The sequence below is a fragment of the Gallus gallus genome, chromosome 1 (genome assembly GCF_016699485.2).
Source record: "Gallus gallus isolate bGalGal1 chromosome 1, bGalGal1.mat.broiler.GRCg7b, whole genome shotgun sequence".
Lineage (NCBI taxonomy): Eukaryota > Metazoa > Chordata > Aves > Galliformes > Phasianidae > Gallus > Gallus gallus.
The window spans coordinates 170,068,989-170,087,011 of NC_052532.1; the positions used below are offsets into that span (position 1 = coordinate 170,068,989).

Below are 18,023 nucleotides of genomic sequence, written 5' to 3' on the forward strand. Positions count from 1 at the left end.
CAGTTTCACATCGTTTGCTCAGGAAACAAGTGAAAGGCATCTCGTGTGCAATGGGCATAGATGAGCTGCATGCTGATTGAGTGACCGGGGCTGCAAATATGATACCAATATGAGCAAGCAAAAGACTGGGAAGGTTTTCCAGTAGGGGGAAAGCGCTGATGTGTTTGTGAAGATGCTAGAGCACTGCAAAAGGTCTGGTTGCCTCTGAAGACAGCAGCTCTGAACTGACAGAGCAGAGGAAGATTTCCAGGCTGCCTTGTATGATGCATTCAGCTTGGTACTGTGTGATATCGAGGAATGGGCTGCCCTCATCATCATCTGTGCTTGATGTGTAGGCCTGCTGTAGGAGTTTGTGTGTTTACTTCTCTGTGAAATAATTTCATTTTGAACATAGTCTTGTGCATTCAGCGTTGCTGGTTTGTTTTCATTCATAGTTACTTTTTCATTCTTCCTCATGTGTGTTTTGTTTTTTTCTTTCACAGAACGGTTCGTGTCTGGCTGAAGAGAGACAGTGGACAGTACTGGCCCAGCATATACCATGCAATGCCATGTAAGTGTAAGGAAATGTTCATTATCTACTGTGTATTTGCACAATGTCTTTTTTCTATTTGATGAAGCTTAATGTTTTATGGCCATTTGTGGGCTTACCAGTCCATGTTAAATTCAATGCTTGAGTAGTTCTCATGGTCTGCGAAGCTTTAGTAAGTTCCATGCTAATGTTCCCGAGAGGCATCAGCAAAAGCATACAAATATGCTAGCAAGGGACGAGCATTTATGTGAATATGGATCAACAAATGTAGAAGCTCAAAATGTAGTCCTGTGTTCCACCACTAATTGAGTCCATAAAGCTTTGTAAGTCTCCAGTATAAATCAGTCTGCCCTTCGTACTGCATGTGCTCAGTCCATTAGAGTACAATGGTAAATGGTTTTATTTGATAATAACTTAATATCCTGCAGTAGCTAATACAATAGAGGGGATACTAGACAGAGAGGGCTGGTTTTCCAGTGGAGGAGCAGAGTCATATTACCCCACAATTAGATGCAGAAAACCAACCCTTCATCATGGATCTCCCCAGTGTGATTTGCTGCATGTCTTCTATCCCAAAGAGAGTGTTCATGCTTTAAAAGAAACTGCAGATTAATGTCCATTTTTCCTAGAGGTGGTTGAAGAGACTACTGCCCTGTCATAACCGGTCTTGAGTGCAAAACAACTTTGCAGGCCATCAGCAGCAGAAATATGTTGATGCTCCTCAGTTAACTCATATGTGCTGGGCTAGCCTGTCTCTGGAAAGCAGATCAGGGAGCATTTATCAAGTCCCATTCAGGCATTCTTACTGTCCGAAGAAAGTAGTATTTTAAGCTAACACAGCTAGATGTGCAAGAGGATTTCTATCTCCATGATGCGTAAAACGTTTAATGGGTATAAATATTAAACAGCTCTAGTACCATGACATCATTAGTTTGGGGCCATAGGGTGGCCTCAATGTTTGCTTGCCTGCTCCATGAAAGCATTCATTTGCTAAATAGAGAGGATGATCTTTTTTTTTTTTTTTCCTTTGCTGATGGATGGACTCATGAGAATATGTCAAGCCTCAAAGGTATTTTCTGTTCAAGATTTTGCTCAAAAAGGTATTGGAAGGCAGCTAATGATGTGGCAGTCTATGGACCTCTGTAACAATAAGTAGCCATGGCCTTGGTTCCCTTGACCTGTCCAAAGAGGTTTGCTTCCTTCAGACAAACTGTTTTGAAGTGGCACTTCTCACTTTAAAATCGTCTTGGCTCTTCCACTGGTTGTAGAGAAACTGCATTATTGCCAGTAATAACAGCTACAGTGGAAAAGATTGAGTAGATCCAGACCCACTCAGAAGGGGCTATTTTAAAGTTCCTTCATGAATCTGAGCACCTGACGCTGTTCCTTCACTTAAGGGTGGTAGATTTTTGAGTCATGAGACATTTACATTATACTGAGTTATTCACCAGTTTCAAGAATGATCAAATATAATTAAACATTGGAGCAATGCCAATTAAGTTATCAGCCATGGCCTTAAGCTTTAAAATCGTAAGGAGGGCTCTGAGTCAGCCTCTGCACGGGTATGCATTTGCGTTTTGCCTATTTCTGCATGGATCACCTTTTTTGATTGTCCTCTGCTTTAGGTTCACAATGTTTTTTGTTGTCTAGAGAACAGGAGAGGTTCTTTGCAGAAGAAAAGAAGTAGGCATGATGATGCTTTTGTGCTGCTTAGCAAGCTGTGAGAGTGGCAGTCCCACCTATAGATAACCCATTAGCATGACTCATGGCTGGTTACAGCGCTGCGTGACCCACACCCTTTTGTAATTTGTTGTCAGGTAGCCTTAATAACTGAGTTTGCAGCCTGGGTACTCTGGGAGGTGAGGAGGATGAGGCGTTGAGGCTGAGCCAGCCATGTGCTTTGGTCAGGCTCTGCCACCCAACGGAGCCATCAGTGCGTTCTGAATGTGAAGCCCGTTAAATAGCTGCTCAGGATTGTAGATTCTTCTGACTAGGGACATTTTTGCTGTTTAGGTGTGGGCTTTCCTCGGTTACAGAGTCTTCTGCCCAACCTGTGGGTGTTTCTCTGATCAGAAAATAGTGGACAACACAGTGGCCACATTTTTGAGAAAGAGCGAGCTGTGAGTGTTCAAACCAGGTCACTGCACAGCCAAGCTTTTGCAAAGAAAAAGGTAATGGAAACACCCTGTGGCGGATATCATTTCTGTGGTCTTTTGCTGGCTTTCTCAGCCAGAGCATCACAGCAGCATTAGGCACCAGGAGGCCTTTGAGGAACACTTGACAGAGCGTGGTCATGGATGCTGGTGGCTGGAGGTGGATTGCGTTCAACCACTGGTAGAACTCAGTCTGCTTTCAAGAACCACCACAGGCAGAGCCACTATCAAAAATACACGCTGCTATGCGGTCAGTAAGGCAAACGAGGTAAGCAGAATATCTGACTACTTCATGTCAGAGCTGTCTGAACAACTGTGTTAACAATGAGCTTCTGAGCAGGTTAATCCTCATGGTTAGGTGTGTGAAAAACACCTTTTCACAAAGTTATGAGAAGGTATCGTAGTGAATACAAGAAAGCTTTGCATAAAAATAAATGACCACAGTAGACCCAAACCCAACCAGAAAATACCTCTCTCAGATGGAGAACCGAGTAAAGGTTTTATTGTAGTGGTTTGAGTTGCCATTTTTTGGTTTGGTATGCCCAGGGTTTGAGGCATATAGTACATGGCCTTATGATGGCTTTTTTTAGCTAACACTTTGAAGCAGATGGTCAAAACTGTACAAAGCAAAACACAACCCTCAGGTCTTCCACCATGCCATTTCAGGCACTCTGAAAATGCAGATACAGAGTTTGTATTTCTCTTCCACTTCTGTCAGCTTCTAATTGAGGAGACTCATTGTTGAGAGCATGAAGTAATTCAGGATTTCTGTTTTCAAGGGCAAAAAATCAGAGCATCAGTGTGTATTTGCCCTATATTGAAGGTAAAGAATACAGCCAGACTTAACGTCTCAGGAATATCCAGCCCATCAGATCGGATTGTAGTGTGAAATCCAAATCATAGCTAGATGTAAATGTAGAGAGTCTTCAAAGTGCTGTTATTTTTCCTCGGTATTATTTTAAAAGGCTCTTTAACATCTTGACATTAGTGTAGCTAGGGCTGACGTTCAGTTTTCCAAGAGTACATGTTATTTAAGAATTTCTTTAGGAAAATGATTACAGCAAAGTATCTTTACACTGCTGTGACAAAGTACATGTGGGTTTGGAACTCAAATGTGACCTTTATTTAGCAGCATGTCTCATATCTTGCTTGCACCTTTTGTATCTGAAATGCTTTGGAAAAAGCATACTTTAAATAGCTAATTTAACTGAGAGTTCTTCTCTGTGCACTGTTTGTTTGTCATCTTCAGAGTTGCTGATATAGTTTTTTCAATGTATGCATACTGTCTGACATTTTAAAGCTGGAATGTTGAATATGCCTGTTCTGGTATTAAGTGCCTTTTAATAGGATGTGATGTTTACTTAGAATTGGTTTGTCTCTGTCAGCTTTTCCTACAACATCCTAATTCCCCTTTAACCTGAAGTCTCAGTGTCATAGCAGTATCCCACCATATGAAGGGAAGCTTTGAGTTTGCCTGTTCTGAGGAAGAGGTATAGAAAGGAATGATTTCATTGCTGTTAGTAGCCATAATGTAGCATTTCTATTCTGGCCGTTCCCTTGAACTGAAGCCTTTTCTTTGATTTAATTCTTGGATATGAATGTGGCTGGCTTCCTGCTTGCAATTAGTTGTCCCTTAGGAAATGTATTGGGGGTGTGCAGTACAAAAGGTAGAACAGTTTTGTTGAACAGGCTTTCCTTGCTGTGATATAGCTCTGCTTCTAACTAAACTAATATCTGCTGAGCTATGAACTGTATGCCTGTAGGTGAGACATTGCTTAAATGGAGAATATAGCCAAATACACAGCACTGTAAAAGAAAGAACTCCATGACTGTTAGTAACAAAACTACTGCATGTAATCACAGTGGAGAGAAGAAACTAAGAAGGGGGAGGAACAGAATTAAAAGCACATCTGACTGCACTCAACATCTATTACACAAATATGGTTTAATCAACACTCTTACCACTACAGGAAGGGTATGGATGCCTGTCCCTGGTCACAGTGCTGAGAAGTGATCACTGAAGGCTTCTGTGGGGACAGCATGCTGCTGTGCTGGGTGGTAAAAGCAACCCCTGCCTTCTGAATGCAGCCTCATGGTATCTTGATTAAACCAAGCATACCACTTGAGTTATTACAAGAAAAGCCTATTTCTACCCTGTGTGTGAACCTCTCCATATCCTGGAGGGACTGATTTATGAGCAGTTTAAGAGTGTATCTTGATATTTATTAGTGTTGATGTAAGAATCAATGGCTAGTTTTCCACAGAGTCTTGTATTTTGGCCATAGTATGTGTATGTAGTAATGTTGTAGTATAGTATGTAGTAATGCTGTCTGGAGAAACCACCAGAGAGCAGTTGGACTGACTGCTCTTCATCCTGGCTGGTAGGTCAGCTCCTGTTAACTATGATTCAAGTTCACTTTCTTACTGCAGGTGTAGGATGTGAGTTTTTGACAGCATTTGCTTTTATTGTTGATAAAGGCCACACAAATGGTTTAGTTTTCTTTTGTTTTTTTAACAACTGCCTAAATTATTCAGCTAAATAAATCTAAAACTTGTACTGAAATGTCAGGAGCCGCTCATATGGATACACCAGCACAGTTCTTGTGTAACATGCCTCATGCCCACTTTCAGAAAGCATTAGTAAGGAAAAATGAAGAAACTGGAGCAATAAATAACTGTTAATCCACGTCCCTAATAGGATAGAATGAATTGCACGAGCGCTGTTCTTCTTTTAAATGTTTATCTATTGGAAGGGGGCAAAATGATGAAGCACCATGAAGCATGCTGGCTAGTTTTAGGCTTTCCAGAACTTCAAGAAGATCACAGTTTTGTTAACTTCATCATCATGTTCATTTTTTTCAGCTCCATGTTCATGCATGTCTTTTAACCCGGAAACCAGAAGGCTGTCCATAGGTCTAGACAATGGTACAATCTCAGTAAGTACATACAAAGATTTCTAGTTGAAACGCTTCCCTTTTGAGAAGTATATGTGTGATGGGGTGAGGATATTCATGCTAGTGTTTGGGAGAGAGAATTTTTACTGCGGTGGTTCTGAAGCTGTAGTGTGGAAAGTGGCAGATTACTCCAAATTTTCCTCCAGCCCTCACATAAAGATTGAGTGGAGTTTGCAATATTTATTAGGCAACTAAACAAACAGTCTTAATTTGCATATATCTTTAAAAAATAGTAAAAAAAAAAATTTAAAAACAGCTGAGCAGCTGTTGTTTTATTAAATGAGTGTCTTGTTAATCATGCCATTCCAAAGTTTTCTGAAAGCAGCAGTCGAGATGGGAAAAATAATGTTTGAGAGGCAGAAGATGAATTTCTGCTCTATATTTATCTGCTTTTCAAAGTTTCAGGGTTCAGATTTTGTTTTCATCTCAATTCCTCCATAGGAGTTGCTCCTATAGGCAAGACGCTTGCTGAAAGATTTGGTTTATTAACATCTCAGAGATCTGTGTGTGTGGAAAGGAAGCGGGATATTAAAACAAAAGCCTGTCTTTTAGATTTGGAATAGAGAGTAGCAGTTGACCTTAATCATTGGATTTTTCTGGTGGGACAGTTGATGAAATGCTGTGTTACCATATAGAAAGGAATTGGGGGTCAGGGAGGGACTTCTCACCTACGCCCCATCAGTAGACTTCTACAGTTTAAGATCATTTTTGTCATCATGTCTGGTTTTACTGCTGTTGTCTCTGCTTTATGGGCCTTATAACTGAATGTATGTCTGTAGGTTGACAGAAAGGCAGCTGTCTGCAAGATGGTATTTGGTATGGGACGTGTAACCCTTTTAGCTGTTGCCCATGAGCTGTTTCAAAGATGTGAAGGTTTTGACCCATAAAGCTATTAATGGCCCAGCAGCAGAGATTTTTAGTGCTCGTAGGAGATTTCTCCTTTTGTATCTAGATGGGACAGCTGCCAGGAAATTCTCTGCACCTCTGAAATTCCCTTCTTCCCACTCTCCAAAATAGCTTTAATTTTCCAGTCCTACTGGATGCATTTGTTTTCACCAGGCCTTTGAGGAATGTGAAGGCAACTGTAAATAAGGCATTTAAGTATTCCAGCTTGATGAAAGAGATGTCCTTTATCTTCCTGGCATTTTGCCTTGAAGAGTCAGAGTGTCTGAACAGGGTCAAGTATTTTCCATTCTAGAGCTAAAGAAGGTAAATGAGGTATGCAGGTGGTAAACCAACATGTTACTTTGGGTACTTCTTAGTATGCATTGCCACCTCTAAGGCAGATAGTATCTGTTGCCATGCTTTGCTTTCCTTTTCCCTTCTTTTGGATACGAGTAAATAGGAGAGGGAAGGGCTGGTCTGCCTTGCTTCATTTTGTCCCTCCTAGCTTTAAGCAACTGTGTAGTAGAGGATTTTGCAGAAAGTATGCTCCACAAACTTTCACAAGTGATGAGAAGTTTCCCTCTGCAACAAACCCAAGGCTTTCAAGAAAAGCCACAACTGTATTGTGTTACAGGATGTGTTGAAGGTGAAGGTGGAGGAAGAGGAAGGGTAGGCTACAAGCACCTTTTGGAGGGACCTCCTGAGCACAAATACGGGAGTATACACATAAAATTAGTCTAGCACAAAAGTGTACAAGCAGGGCCCGCTGTCCACAGAGTAAGAGAACTTCCTGCAACAAGGTGGTCTTAGTGCACTTTTACTGTGTAACCCTCGGGAGAAATGTACAGACAATTCACTTCAGTAGCTTGAAATACTTGGCAATTGGTCAGCTGCTCCAGCACCTTGTGTGCAGGACAGAAAAGCTCTGAAAGGCGTTGTGCATCTCCGCTTGTATGGAAGGGAAGAACTCATGGCAAGGGCTGTAAAGCTAATATAGCTCCCATTATGTCAAATTAATCTTTTTGTGCTCCTGCTTTTACTTTCACACATAAATATGAATAAGAAAATAAGAAAGTGAAACTGCCTTTTACATGAAACTTTGGAAACTTATGTGGCTTTTGGTTAAGTCTGACACACCAGAAATGCCTGTGGTGCCTTTTGAGAAGGATGGGGAGCAATGCTATTGTTAGATAAACATGTTCCAGCAAAGCCACAGCAAAGTGAGATTTTAGGCCCCGCTTCTCCTTAGGAAACAGTGACAGTTTTTGCTTCTACAAAGATGAAGAGATTGTTTTCAACCTTTTGTAACTGCTCAGCATGAAGGCTGCACCAATGTTTGTGCCACACAGTGCACTTTTCTCTTGAGTGAAAGTTTGTCAAGCATCTTGCTTGGAAAGCAAGAGTACCCAAAGCACACCAAAAAAAGTTTCTTGTGATCATTTTTGTACCTTGCAATCCCTTTTTTAGGATAAATGGCACTTGTATTACTTTTTGTCTTAGGGGCTGCCTCGGGTTGCTTTTGGAAGCCAAAAGACACTATTGCAGTCATAAATTCCTTCCTCTGAAATGGAGGAAATATTGTTTTAATGAGTGCGAGTTTCTCAAGATACCACTATAGCAAGCAACAAAGGAAAGGTCTATCACTTGGAATAAATAGGAGCGTTGACAGCCAGGATGCAGCTCACCACTTAATTTCATCTAAAAGTTAGCTTCCTAGACAAAGTTAATCTTGAGGCTCTGCTGCCAGCAGGGAGGTGAATTGCCCTTGGGAATACCATGTTACTTACTCTGTTTCTGAAAATATAACTGAGGCATTTAGTTTTCAGGTAGCTGAAGCTGAGTGAAATTGAACTTTCTATCTGACCTTGCTTGTGTTCAGATGAAGCTGTTATATACTTGGAGAAGGTCCACAAGGAAGACAGGTCATGGGAACAGTCCTCTCAGAATTCTTTCTTGGGGATGGCACTTAATATAGATTCATCATCCACATCATCTGATCTTGCAGATGTCCGCAAGTTTGGCTGTAAACAGTACTTGCAACACCTAGGCTCTACCTGCTGGTGTGCACCTCTGCCACACTGGGAAGTTTAATGTTTTTTCCTCCAAGAAATAGCATAATAGTTTCTATCCTATTCTGATTTTTGCACATAATGAAGTGAGAACACTGTAATCATTGTATAGACCTTTCTTTGCAACAGATGTAGACATAGTCTCTGACATTAGATTCAAGAGTATTCGTTCTTCTCAATTCCTGAAGCTATTGCTGTTCTCTGGAAGATACAGTGAAAGCACTATCAGTCACTTGTATTATTAGGATCAAGTCAAGCCTCTAAGGAGATCCACACCATGCTGTCAAAATGGCATCATCTAACAGAGTATGGACTGTACATTCCCTGGGGTGGGAGCTAGGCTGCGAATGGGTAACACATAGCTGATATATAAAGAGTATTAACTCTGAGATGGGATTCAGTTGCCTATGCAGAGGTCTCTAGTTCTGTGATCCATCACTTGATGTCCACGTGCAGCTCTGGAAGGGTATAACTCTTCTTTAGACTTTGAGTCATATCACCAAGCTCCCACGGCCAAGGATTCTGAAATGGCATGCATTAGGGTATGGGTTTTGTTTACCTTAACACAAGTAATTAGAAACAGAACACCAGTGATATTTGCAGCATGAGAATTTACAGAAGTCTTAAACTCAAGAGGAGAAGTTTGTGGTGTGTATACGTTACAGTGTGAGGGAGATGTGCTCTACGAAGGTATAACTGAGAGCCTTCGTACAGCAGTATCATGGGCATTGGGTTGGCCTTTTCAAATGCTCAGGACTTCACCTTAAAGGCTTTCATAGCACTGATTACACCACTGGTGTAATAGTACTAAGCTTTCCTTAAACAGACAAGATTGATGAGTAATGTTTTTAGTATGTGGGGAAAAATAAATAAATAAATAAATAAAGGAAACTCAAAGGAGAAAAAAGAAAAGGAAAAAAAAACGAAACCCCCACAAAAGAAAACCCTCTGAAGAGCAAAGGATGATCTTGCCAGAAAAACGTTTCATCCCTGTGAGGAAGGTTTTTGGTTTTTCCATTCCAAGTGCTGTAATGTGTCACAGTCCCCCCTGTGCAAAAGCACTGTCGCAAGACTCAAATCTTTCCCTGTTCCCTTAACAAGCACCAACTGAGCTGTGTGGCTGACCTCAGCCTTTCTAGCTCATTAAGAAGAGCCCAAAAGCTGCCTAACGAGAACTGAAGCATCAGCAGCTCTGAGAGGAGCGAAATGTTGATGTACAGAAGGATAAGAACCAGTTTCTGCTGGTACAACGTTAAAAAGATGTAGTCAATGTTTTTGTAGCACAGCAGCCACAGTGTATGTGCAGCAGGGCATGAATTTGTGGAGCAAGGTGCCCTGTGTTAAATTACCTGTCTATTGATGTAATTAAAACACTTGGCCTTGAGAGGGATAGGGGAATGTGGCAGTGGAAGAAAATGTGACTGTGTACAGGGGAGCAAGAAATGAAAGAACTTAATTATTAGAGAATGTAAAAACAAGGAGATGCCTCTCAAAGTAACAAATGCTTTCAGGGGAGAAAATAAGACACAAGAAGTCTTGGGGGAAGTGGGGAGAAGAACATGTGATATCATGACATCCAGTATTCAGGTTAGTGGAACTGTGTTCATATTGTACCGTGTTCATCTCTTTAGATGGAGTGCTCTATCGATAACGTGTAACTGTGGCTTGTATTAAAGCACACCTAATCAATACTTGGCTTACCCCTACTAATTGCTGTTGTGTTTTGATTCACTGCGTTGTAACGGAGAGATTTTAAAGAGGGAGGTGACGCACTGGAACAGGTTGCCCAAGGAGGTTGTGGATGCCCCATCCCTGGAGGCACTCAAGGCCAGGCTGGATGTGGCTCTGGGCAGCCTGGTCTGGTGGTTGGCGACCCTGCACATAGCAGGGGGTTGAAACTCAATGATCATTGTGGTCCTTTTCAACCCAGGCCATTCTATGATCCTATGATTCTGGAGACTTTTTCAGTCTTCCATTAAGTCACCCACAGATAACTGAGCAGAATGACCATGTCAAGTTTGTCAAAGGCAAAGTGCCGAAGTGGAATTTGAATGCACATTGTTCCTCACCTATGCGGTTCTGATCACCCGCATCTGTGCGTCACCCCGATGCAATCTGGGTTCAGGACGGGCAGATTGATGGGAAAGACAAACATACTCTCCAACCACGTGTTGCAGCAATTAAAGCTGTTTCTTTTCAGGCAATATCAGCAGACAGTTAACGTTCATAGAAAAGGGTCTTTAATTCAAGTGGGCTTTGCAGAGAAGCATTCCGTGTGGTGGTTTAACGTTCTGCAGGCCGTGGTTAATTAAAACCACTTCCCCGTAAGTAGGTAGGGAGGTATAGCAGATTCTTAATGCTCTGTGGTTTGTAGAGTTAAGGTGACCCTGGTATAGAAATACAGCTGACTTAATTGATTTGTCACCACTGTTTAAATAACAGCCCTCATTGTAATCCTCAGCTGCCAGAGGAAAGCTAAGAGGAGGTGGATAAGAATAAAGGAGTGGAAGGTGAAGTAGTGCAGTTCAAGAGAACACATTTATTAATGATACACAAGCAGAAAACTAGAAACAGCACAAGACATAGCTGCTTCAACCCACTCAGTGTTGTTTCCTGGAAGCTGGGACCTGTAGGTTTCCAACAGATGAGTATGGCAGCCTCTGCACCTTGGTGCCAGGCAGGAGTTATGGCGTGTTAGGGACAATCCAGGTGCTGGAGAGCAATGCTGATTACCTGGAGACCCCACAGGATATGCAGAATGACCCTCTTTGTTCCAGTTTGGAAAAGTTGGGTAAATATCAGCGTTTCAGTGGTTAGAATGTTTTCTCATACTCTTCAGCACTAAACATTTGATTTGCCTTAAAAACAGTCTGTGGGCTCATGAAGCCCAGTCCTTTCTGTCAGTGCTTTTGGCAGTGCTTATGCATGAATATTGCACAGCTTTAAAATGTAGCTCATCTTGCATTTTACAGAGTTCCTTTTATTTTCACGCTATTTCCAGATTAAATAAGTTAGGTTTTACTGCTGGCCCCAAGCTAGATTAGCCCAGGGAGATTCTGCATAGTTTGTTCTAAATAATTTAATCAGATGTGTTTTCCAGCTCCTTGTTCTTCCTCACATTTCTCTCAGCAGGATGTGCGCACACAATTACCTGAGGGCAATTTGAAAGCCAGTTCATGTGGTGGTGCTGCAGGGCCCACCCTTTGCCAGGTGTTTCCTCCAAAGTGAAGCTGCAGGAACTGTGTTGTGACCACTGTTTCCCCTTCTCTGAGCAGCTCTCCCATTCAAAATAAGCAGCAGGAACACCCAGGTGTTCATTCTGTTTAACCACATGGGACTGTTCCGGGAGCTGAGACCTCCACACAGACTCTTTACTGCTGATTTGCATCATTCGCATCCTCTAAAAGCCAATTTAAAGATGGTTAAACAGCAGCACCAGGGCAGCAGGACTGCAGAGCATCTCCCCATAGGGGTGTTCTTCCCTGGCTATAGAGAGAGCCAAGCTGGTTCACTCCCTGTGCCTGTCCCAGGGCAGCCACCCTTTGTGACCATGCACGACTGCTTGGTAGCCACAACAGAACAGTAGCAAAGCAAGAAAGTCTGCTTCTAAGATACCAGAATAAATAATAATTAACAGTGAGATAAAATCAAGGTGGAGGGGGGAGGGAGAGAAGTCTGTGTTTGTTTGCCTGAAGTACTGAGAGGCTTTTGAACAGAAATCTGATCTTTTCCCCATTGTGAATTATTGGTACATCATTTGGAGAGAGCATCTCCAGGGGGCTCTCACGCATTTAACTGGAGTTTCCCGAGGTTCAGGTTGGGGTGTGCATGGAGATGTGCACACAGCTGGGTGCATGCACAGATTTCTGCCCCGGCAATCCTGAGCTGTGAGATGTTTGCAGCGTTCTGGCATTCAGGTCTCTTACTTTGTGGTGCAGTGGCTCGTTTGTAGCCAGCCATCCTGCCAGCTTCTTAAACTCTTTTTAATGGTTCCTCTTTTATCTCCACCTTTCTGTTCAGAAGCACTCGTGAGGCTTTGTTAGGCCTTTTTAAAAAATGAAATAATTTGTGGGTTTTTAGATGGAGGTACTCAAAATTAGCAAAACCATAGATTCAAATGTCAGTAGATACATCTCTAAGCCCTGTTTCTGTCTTGCTTTTTTTCTTTCCCTTCCCCCAGGAATTCATTTTATCAGAAGATTACAACAAGATGACACTAGTGAAGAGTTACCAGGGTAAGAACCATGATCTGTGCTAATTAGCCTGTATTTTCATTAATTTTTATTAATGTGCTCTTAAGGGGCGTGAATCGAACTATTCTCCTTTGCTGTAATGTTTTAAGCTAATATAAATGCTGTTTTTATCGATAGATCAATACTGTGCTTTGTTCTGAGATTGCAAGACTGTTACTGAGCTATTTCGTGCTCTATTTTTCTCTGTAAGTGTACCTTAGGAGTGCCATCGTAGGCAGCAAGCTGTTGAAAATCCAAGTGTGTGGACGGAAGAGGAACATTAGTTTTTAATATTTAATAGTATCGTGTATCTAATGAATCTGTTTAGAAGGCTGACTGTCTTTCAGGTTTGTAGCTTTTGGGATGAGTACAGTTGTATTTCAGTAAATGTTTGTTTTAGTAATCTCAATATTACCAGTGAATACCTGCCATACTAAAAGGTCCATATCTTTTCTAATTCCACTTTGCCATTTGTTAATTGGATGTTGTAAGAAACATAGCTATTTATCCCTGCTAAACTTCTAGAAGACACCACACTGTGGTGTCCTGTACCACTTATTCCTATACCTCTTTTGCTGTTTGACTGAGAGGTGATGTATTATTATATGCTAGGAATTACATTTCTGTAGAAAAGTCTCTGACCTGTTGGCTTGAGATCTCTCTCATATCTTTCAAATATGTATTTACTCATGTATTTGAGTTTCTGTATCTTGAAAAGTTGAGAAAATAATTTAAATCTCTAAATGGAGGCTCTGGGGATCACTTTGTAACCTTTAGATTTAAAGGTATGAAGAGAATCACAGAATCATAGAATGGCTTGGGTTGGAAGGGACCTCAAGGATCATCAAGCTCTAGCCCCCTGTCACAGGCAGGGCTGCCAGCTACTAGGTAAGTACTAGATCAGATTGCCCAGGGGTCCATCCAACCTGGCCTTAGACATCTCCAGGGACAGGGCATCACAGCTTCCCTGGGCAGCCTATTCCCAACATCTAATCTAAATCTCCCTTCCTTTAGTTTAAAACCATTCCCCCTTGTCCTATCACCATCTACCCATGTAAAATGTTGATTTCCCTCATGTTTATAAACTCCCTTTAAATACTGGAAGGCCGCAATGAGGTCTCCCTGCAGGCTTCTCTTTTCCAGGCTGAACAAGCCCAGTTCCTTCAGCCTGTCTTCATAGGAGAGGTGCTCCAGCCCTTGAATCATCTTTGTGGCTTTAGAATCTTGATTTTGCAAAGCACTGCTAAACTGTGTCTGCTTTTTAGTGCTCTTTCATCAATGCAGGGCGAGCTGTAAGATCAAGCCAGAATGCCCACATTGTTTCAGTCTGTGAAAACTGAAGAAAAGTATCAGATGATGATAAAACATACACATGAATGAGACTGCTGCAGTCATAATGGACAAGTCTTAAGTATCTCAATTTATGATTCACTCCACAGTCCCCAGAGTTTGACCCATACGGGTTTCATGTTTGAGCTGTTGCACCAAAGAGTCCTACTGGCTGTTCTTAGCCCCCTTTGTACCTAGCTTCCCACCTGCATGCTTGAGTTCCATCCTGTAGGCTACTCACACCCTAGGAATTATGAGCTGAAGTTCATCTCCTGCATCTTTGCATCACGGTACATGTACATGCATTTTCCTGGTGAGACCAACCTGGAGGCAGGGGTTGCCACCATGGAGGACTGTTGTGCCAGGTGCAGGTCTCTCAGACAGTGTGTTAGAAGATTTTATCTGAAAGCTATGTACTTATTTTAGGGCAAGATAAGTGACACCTGTGCCCAGAATAGGTATCATTTCAGGTCTAGGGCAAACCATAACCTGCAGAAGCCATTTTTCATATGGCAGTCAGAGACCACAGCCAGTGTGTGCCTTCAGGCGCTCAAGCCTGAGAATGCAACACTTGCTGCCTGCTGCATCTGTCTGGGGCACAGAGCCTCTTTTCACTTTTCCTCTCTCACTTCCAGAATTTTGCTTGATCTTTTCATTGCTTAAGCTGATAAACAACATATTTCACCAATTAAAAAAAAAAAAAAAAGTGAAATTGTGACTCCCATCTACAAGAAGGGCTGCAGGGAGGATCTGGGGAACTACAGGCCTGTTAGCCTGACCTCAGTGCCGGGGAAGATTATGGAGCAGATTATCTTGAGGGAGATCACGCGGCACATGCAGGACAACCGGGAGATCAGGCCTAGCCAGCATGGGTTCACGAAGGGCAGGTCCTGCTTGACCAGCCTGATCTCCTTCTATGATCTAGTGACCCATCTGGTGGATGAGGAAAAGGTTGTTGACGTAGTCTACCTAGACTTCAGCAAAGGCTTTGACACTGTCTCCCACAGTATTCTCCTGCAGAAGCTGGCAGTCCCTGGCTTGGACAGATACACTCTTGGCTGGGTAAGGAACTGGCTGGAGGGCCGGGCCCAGAGAGTGGTGGTGAATGGAGTTAAATCCAGCTGGCGACCGGTCACGAGTGGTGTTACCCAGGAGTCGGTGCTGGGGCCTGTCCTGTTTAATATCTTTATTGATGACCTGGATGAGGGCATTGAGTGCACCCTCAGTAAGTTTGCAGATGACACCAAGCTGGCTGGAAGTGTTGATCTGCCTGAGGGTAGCGAGGCCCTACAGAGGGATCTGGACAGGCTGGATAGCTGGGCTGAAGCCAAATGGGATGGGATTCAACAAGACCAAATGCCGGGTCCTGCACTTTGGCCACAGTAACCCCAGGCAACGCTACAGGCCTGGGGCAGAGTGGCTGGAAGACTGTGTAGAGGAAGTGAACCTGGGGGTGTTGATTGACGCTAGACTGAACATGAGCCAGCAGTGTGCTCAGGTGGCCAAGAAGGCCAATGGCATCCTGGCTTGTATCAGAAATAGTGTGGCCAGCAGGAACAGGGAAGTAATTGTCCCCCTGTACTCAGCACTGGTGAGGCCGCACCTCGAGTACTGTGTCCAGTTTTGGGCCCCTCACTGTAAGAAAGACATCAAGGCCCTGGAGTGTGTCCAGAGGGCAACGAAGCTGGTGAGGGGTCTGGAGCACAGGCCTTATGAGGAGCAGCTGAAGGAGCTGGGATTGTTCAGTCTAGAGAAGAGAAGGCTCAGGGGAGACCTTATTGCTCTCTATAACTACCTGAAGGGAGGTTGTAGTGAGCTGGGGGTTGGCCTCTTCTCTCGTGTGACTAGTGATAGGACTAGAGGGAATGGCTTCAAGCTGCGCCAGGGAAGGTTCAGGCTGGACGTTAGGAAATACTACTTCTCTGAAAGGGTGGTCAGGCACTGGAATGGACTGCCCAGAGAGGTGGTGGAGTCACCGAGCGTGGTGGTGTTCAAAGAGCATTTGGATGTTGTGTTGAGTGATATGGTTTAGCGAGAGCCATTGGTGATGGGTGAATGGTTGGACTGGATGATCCTCTGGGTCTCTTCCAACCTTAACGATTCTATGATTCTATGATTCCATGATTTAGATTTTCATAGAATATCACAGAATGGCTCAGGTTGGAAGGGACCTTAAAGCCCACCTGGTTCTAACCTCCTGCCATGGGCAGTGCCATCCAGCAGCTCAGGCTGCCCAGGGCCCCATCCAGCCTGGCCCTGAGTGCCTCTAGGGATGGGGCTGCATGGCTTCTCTGGGCAGCTGTGCCAGGGCCTCATTCTCATAGTGAAGAATTTCTTCCTAACATCTGAGATAAATCTCTCTTCTTTTAGTTTAAAGCCATTTCCCCTTGACGTATCACTATCAGACCATGTAAAATGCTTTTCCCTGTCCTGTTTTTAAGATCCCTTCAAGTATTGGAAGATGCCAATGAGGTTTCCCCACAGCCTTTTCTTCTTCAAGCTGAACAAGCCCAATTCCCTCAACCTTTCTTCATAGGAGAGGTGCTCCAGCCCTCTGATCGTCTTCACGGTCCTCCTCTGGACCCGCTCCACATCCTTCTTGTGCTTTTTTTTGGGTGGGGAGAACAGACTGTGGTGGTCTCCTAAATCTGTGTGTGGGAGTGGTACTATCTGGACAGCAATCCCTGCTGGATAGGGGTTAATGAAGCAGTAGGTCTAATGTTCTGTGTTCTGCGCGTTGCCAACCCTGTTGGCAAATGGTTGTTCTGGGAAAAAAAAGTGCCCCCAGGTACTGTTGGGGATGCATTTTTCTTCTCTCCTGTCTCATACCCGCTTAAGAAAGGCAGACTGTTGCCTGTGCTGCAGATGGGAATGGTGGTCAGAAAGGGAGAGGGCAGATCTTAGTCCTTTGCTACGGGAGAGGTGTTTGGGATAAAAGATAAGACTCAGTGAAGGGCTGCTCACAGCCTGATACAGCTTTATCATACCATGCATCAGGAGATACTTCGGTAAGCACAGCTGCCTCCATCCTGACATTGCATCTTTGCTGATGGGGGATATCACTGGGGATGGAGTGCAGCGGTGCTTCTGAGACACTGCTGCAAAGAGAGAGGGTGCTTACTTGCACCGTGGTGTCTGGGAGAGTGTTCAGGGAAGGAACATGTAGTCTTTCTGGTAGGCATGCCATGATCCAGCAGAGATTAACCTGCCTCACCTGTCCATGGTGATTCCCCTCCACAAACCTCTCCATGAAGTAAACCTTCCTAATATGGCCATGTTGAAGTATAGGGGTTGGGATGGGTAGGAAACAATGAGGCATTGTTCTAAGGAGCTGAAGCTGCTCTGGTGACTAAAGCACTAATTGTGTCTTAAAAAGCCAGTTGTATGTCTGCCAAATAGTCTGTGGGTGTGTGTGCATAGGCTGTGCTTCACTCTTGGCAGGGGTCTGTGGCCAGATCTGGCATCATGCAGCCAGGACATGGCTGGCATGGCTCCTTGAAAGTTTTGTTGCAAGGCTGTGCCTGGAGTTGCAAAACCTCTTTCTTGAAAGGGATCAAAATGAAGAAGTTAAGTATATGGCACTGTTATTTAGTACTCCATGGCAATTGGACATTGGCTTCTCACAGGAAATAACTCCTTTCTTTGCATGAAAAAGAATGGCTCCTGCTTTACCTTCTACTCATTTTTGTATATTATTTGCAAGATTATTCTACTCAGTAGGATTTCTGGACCTATTTCTGCCCCAAGCCATTTGCAACCTTCACATTTCAGGAGTGTCCCCTACCTCCTCTCAGGCCAGCTCGCACCACCTCCTTAATACTGCTCTCCCTGTGTACAACCTCTTCTCTTGGACTTTTCTTGCACTTTTGATT

General features: G+C 43.4%; 1 protein-coding gene across 2 annotated transcripts in view; it reads left to right on the forward strand.

The window, feature by feature from the left end:
- WDFY2 (WD repeat and FYVE domain containing 2) overlaps positions 1-18,023 on the forward strand; it is a 65,584-nt gene that overhangs the window by 31,375 nt on the left and 16,186 nt on the right. For both annotated transcript variants that reach the window (XM_046943324.1, NM_001079750.2), the window contains 3 exons: positions 483-550; positions 5,545-5,618; positions 12,771-12,825. In XM_046943324.1, the coding sequence (XP_046799280.1) occupies positions 483-550; positions 5,545-5,618; positions 12,771-12,825 (197 nt within the window). The remainder of the gene's footprint in view (positions 1-482; positions 551-5,544; positions 5,619-12,770; positions 12,826-18,023) is intronic.